Below are 4,414 nucleotides of genomic sequence, written 5' to 3'. Positions count from 1 at the left end.
TAGTATTTTCAATATATCCTCCCATTCCTTTCTGGCTTTTAGGGTTTGTGATGAAAAGTCTGATGTTAGCCTGATTGGGGCTCCCTTATAGGTAATTTGACGCTTCTCTCTTGCAGCTCTCAAGATTCTCTCTTTGTCTCTGAGTCTTGCCAGTTTGACTATAACATGTCTTGGAGAAGATCTTTTTGGGTTGAATACATTTGGAGATCGTTGAGCTTCCTGGATCTGAAGATCTGTGATTTTCCTATACCTGGGAAGTTTTCCGCCAGTATTTTGTTGAATATGTTTTCAATGCAATCTCCTTTTTCCTCCCCTTCTGGGATACCCATGACTCGGATATTCAAGCGCTTAAGGTTGTCTGATATCTCTCTCAGATTTTCTTCAATGCCTTTTATTCTTTTTTTTTCTCTGCTTGTGTTATTTCTAACAGCCCATCTTCAAGTTCAGAGGTTCTCTCTTCAACTTCGACAAGCCTGCTGGTTAAACTCCCTGTTGTGTTTTTTATTTCGCTGAATAGCTTCTTCAGTTCGGCAAGTTCTGCTATATTTTTTTTCAGGGCATTGATTTCCTTGTACATTTCCTCTTTCAGGTCCTGTATACTTTTTCTCGTTTCATCATGATGTCTAGCTGAGTTTTCTTGTATCTCATTCAGTTTCCTTAGAATTATCACGCGAAATTCCTTGTCAGTCATTTCAAGGGCTTCTTGTTCTATAAAATCCAAAGCTTGAGATTTATTATCTTTGGGTGGTGTACTTTCTTGATTTTTCGTGTTTCTGGTGTCTTTTCTTTGATGTTTATTCATTGTGGCAGGGGGTTTCACAGTCCACAGGTTTGACACTGTTGCCTGACTAAGATTTAGCTGGGGTTGCCAACTTGGTATGGCTACCTCAGTGCCTACTCAGTTGGACGCTAGTGTCAGGCAAGTCCAAAATTGACTACCGGGAAGATGGCGGGGCATTTGCGCCGCTCCCTCCGATGAGTCTCAGCTCCCGTGTTGTGCTCCCACGTTGCGCTCCTGCGGCGCTCCCTTGTTGCGCTCCCGCGGCAGCCTCCGCTGCCAGAGCCGCCCCGGCCACCTCTCGCCACCCCTGGTGCTCCCGGCTCCTGGTTGCGCCGCAGCCTGCTCAGACACTCTTCGGCTCGCGGTTCCAGCGGTGCCCGGGGCTGGGGAGGCGACAGCCCCCTCCCCGGCAGATACCGCAGTCCCCAGACCCCGAGTCCCGGCAGCGGGGCTGTGCGGCCTGGCCCGTTGCTGAGGGCAGCAGCTGCGAGGTCAGGCGCCAAGTGGCAGCCACTCCCGGTGGCTTCTTCCCGGGAGGATATTGTAAATTTCACAAAATGGCGCGCAATCCAAACCTCAGTGCACGTATTATGAGAGTCCCCTTCAAGGTCTCAGCAATCCTTCAGAGCAGTCCACCTGGGTAGTAACAGCTACCCCCAGCACAAGCAAGGATACCAGAGATTCTGACTCACCATCAGGCTTTCTGAGTTCCTCTTCTTGCTGGTGGCCTCTGGGATCCTGCTGGCACGGGGCGCAGGCGGCTCACTCCCTTCCCACCGCCATGTTCGAGTTGAACTAATTTAGAATCAAGTTCTATATAGACAAAGACTTATTCATTTTTTGTTGCTCTTGGAAATGCAAATAGCACTCTGGCAGCACAGCGCACACCTCCCAGGCTCACGCTGTCTTCAGGCGCCCCCACTCCAGGCCCGTCGCCATCTTGGTCTTGACCCCCATGGTGGAGCTTCTGCAACCGGCTTTTGTTCTCCAGGAAGTACAAGCCCCGCCTTCTTCAAGGACACAGAATCCAACCACAGAATCTCGTCAGCACCATGGAGGTGGCAGCAGCCTCTGGCAAAGTTTTTATTTTTTTAGAAAGTTGACCTTAATTCCTTCAAAAGCAGTAGATGATTAATTTATGTTATTGGGCGGTGGTTCTCAATGAGGATTTACTGGTATATTGAGTGGCAAAAATCTTTATAGTATAGAAGTGTCCCTCTATTTCAGGAAGCTTACATCCCTGTCCCCCACCCATTGCATGCTAATAACACTCTTCAATCTTTGTGACAACCAAAAAAATTGCCTCTATAACTCATCCCCAAAATGTGGGGGAGGGAGATGATTAGATTGTACTAGTTGAGAATTACTTCTGTAGGATAAGCTTTACACTTGTTAATCATTGTGATATTTTTGTCCTATCGTACCTGATTAAAGTTGTTTCCTTGTACAGTAAAGAAGCAATTCTTTCTCGTCTTTTTTGCTGTTTTGAGAAAATCAGTCAATTTAAAAGAAAATCCCATCACTTTACATGGATACATCCTTGTAACGTGTATTTATGGCTATATATAACATGTTCAAAGAACCTGAATTTACAAATGGCTCGGTGACAAAAAGTCATAGATGCTAATGACTACTGCAGTTATCAAGGGCAAAAGTAACCCCAAATTAGGTGCAATTAGATTACTTTGGTTACTACTTAAAACAGTAACCAACATCAGTTTGGACATTGGTGAAACTGGGGAAAAAAAATAACAGAATATAATCTTTTATTTTCTTCTTCTCTGTTGAGAAGGAAAATCTTTACCCATTGTTTTGTGTTGTTGCATCCAGGGATAGGTATTTTTTCTGATCTGTGTTTTTTTTTCTTTGTTTTTGATTCTCTGCATGTCATCATCTGAACTTGACACTACCAACTGCTGCATCCCTGCCCCTTGGTATTCTTTTTTTTGACTTTCTTTCCATGAATAGTTCACTGTTACCTATTCTTCATTGCTCTTGTTTGGCATTCATATATTGGGAACTAAGCAGTATTCTAGATTGAAGGAGAATAGGATTAAGTTTATTGTATAAGGGGGGAAAAATCTGGTTATCAACTTCATAGACTTTAGGATATTAGATAACCTCATGTAATATCCCTAGAACATGGTAAAAGACCACATGCAGGTACTGAGCATTTAGCACATGTTTACTTAGTACTGGAATGTAGTCATTTCAGGAATAATTTAGATTTTGTATGTGAATATGTCTAGAGTAGATAGGTGTTTTTTCTTTCGACTAAGGCACAAATAAGAATTTCTTCTTTTGTTATCAGTATTGGAATTTATATTTTACTATTTGCTTTTTTGTTTTCTTACTTGTACCAGCTGACAGTGTGGTTATTTATATTGATAGAAATGACATTCACTAACTGACGTACTTTCTTCATATTTGGACTCCTACGTCTATTAGCTCTTATTGTAAAAAGAGTTATGATGGATACTTCAAGTAGGGTATTTACTCCAGAGCTGCCTATGGAAATTCATGATTTCATATCTATTTTTCAAAATTAAGTGTAAAACACTTAATTTCCTCCATCTAAAAAATAATTCAAAGACATAGTGGTAGGTATGTGATCATTTGTAATGTTATAAATATTTGTTATATTTTAATGAACTTTGTTTAAAAAGTTTTTGAAAATGCTTTTGTTTTATTACAGTATAAAATTAATGGGCCGGCCCGGTGGCGCACTGCTACAGTGCGCCGCTTGGGAGCGCGGCGGCACTCCCGCTGAGGGTTCGGATCCCACATACAGACCGGTTCCCGCTCGCTGGCTGAGCGAGGTGCGGGTGTAGCACCGAGGGTTGCGATCCCGTTGCCGGTCCCGGTCCGGTGCGGGCGCGACACTGAGGGTTGCGATCCGTTGCCGGACACGAAAAAAAAAAAAAGACAAAAAAAAAATTAATAATAATTATTAGAAATATTAAGTTACGGGCTGGCCCGGTGGCGCACTCGGTAGAATGCGGCACTTGGGAGCGTGGTGGTGCTCCCGCCGTGGGTTCGGATCCCATATAGAGACCGGTCCGCTCACTCGTTGAGTGCGGTGCAGGCGCGACACCGAGGGTTGCGATCCCATTACCAGTCACGAAAAAAGACAAAACGGAAAAAAAAAAAAGAAGAAGTATTAAGTTAGTAGAGAGCTAAGGTTTTCTTCATTTAAATTAGCAAGAATTCCTAAACATTGTTGACTTTCACTTTCTTTTTTTGGCAGGCGGCCAGTATAGGGATTGAACCCTGGCCTTTGGTGTTATTAGCACCATGCTCTAACCAACTGAGCTAACCAGCCAGCCCTGACTTTTACTTTCATAAGGTTAAATCAGATTGCACAGTTGAAAGAAAAAAAAATGCTAGGTGTTTACATACAAAATTAAATTTTCCTTAAATTATAAAATATTCACTTGGTGTGTAGTGGATGTAGATTCAGTTTGTACTTATTATATAAAGTGCTGGTTTTTTTTTTTTTTTTTTTTTTTTTTTTTTTTTTCTGTGTCCGGCAATGGATTGCAACCCTCAGTGTTGCCCCCGCACCGGACCGGGGACCGGCAATGGGATCGCAACCCTCGGCGTTGCTCCCGCGCCTCGCTCAGCCAGTGAGCG

General features: G+C 43.2%; 1 protein-coding gene across 1 annotated transcript in view; it reads left to right on the top strand.

Annotated features, from left to right (window-relative positions):
• The first annotated feature begins 1,736 nt into the window (after positions 1–1,736).
• LOC103601160 (tetratricopeptide repeat protein 37-like) overlaps positions 1,737–4,414 on the top strand; it is a 32,291-nt gene continuing 29,613 nt past the window's right edge. Inside the window, exon 1 of the mRNA XM_008585536.1 lies at positions 1,737–1,855. Within this exon, the coding sequence (XP_008583758.1) occupies positions 1,737–1,855 (119 nt within the window). The remainder of the gene's footprint in view (positions 1,856–4,414) is intronic.

The sequence above is a fragment of the Galeopterus variegatus genome, unplaced genomic scaffold, assembly GCF_000696425.1.
Source record: "Galeopterus variegatus unplaced genomic scaffold, G_variegatus-3.0.2 Scaffold3613, whole genome shotgun sequence".
Taxonomy (NCBI): Eukaryota; Metazoa; Chordata; class Mammalia; order Dermoptera; family Cynocephalidae; genus Galeopterus; species Galeopterus variegatus.
This window is presented reverse-complemented; position numbering and strand designations above follow the sequence as displayed.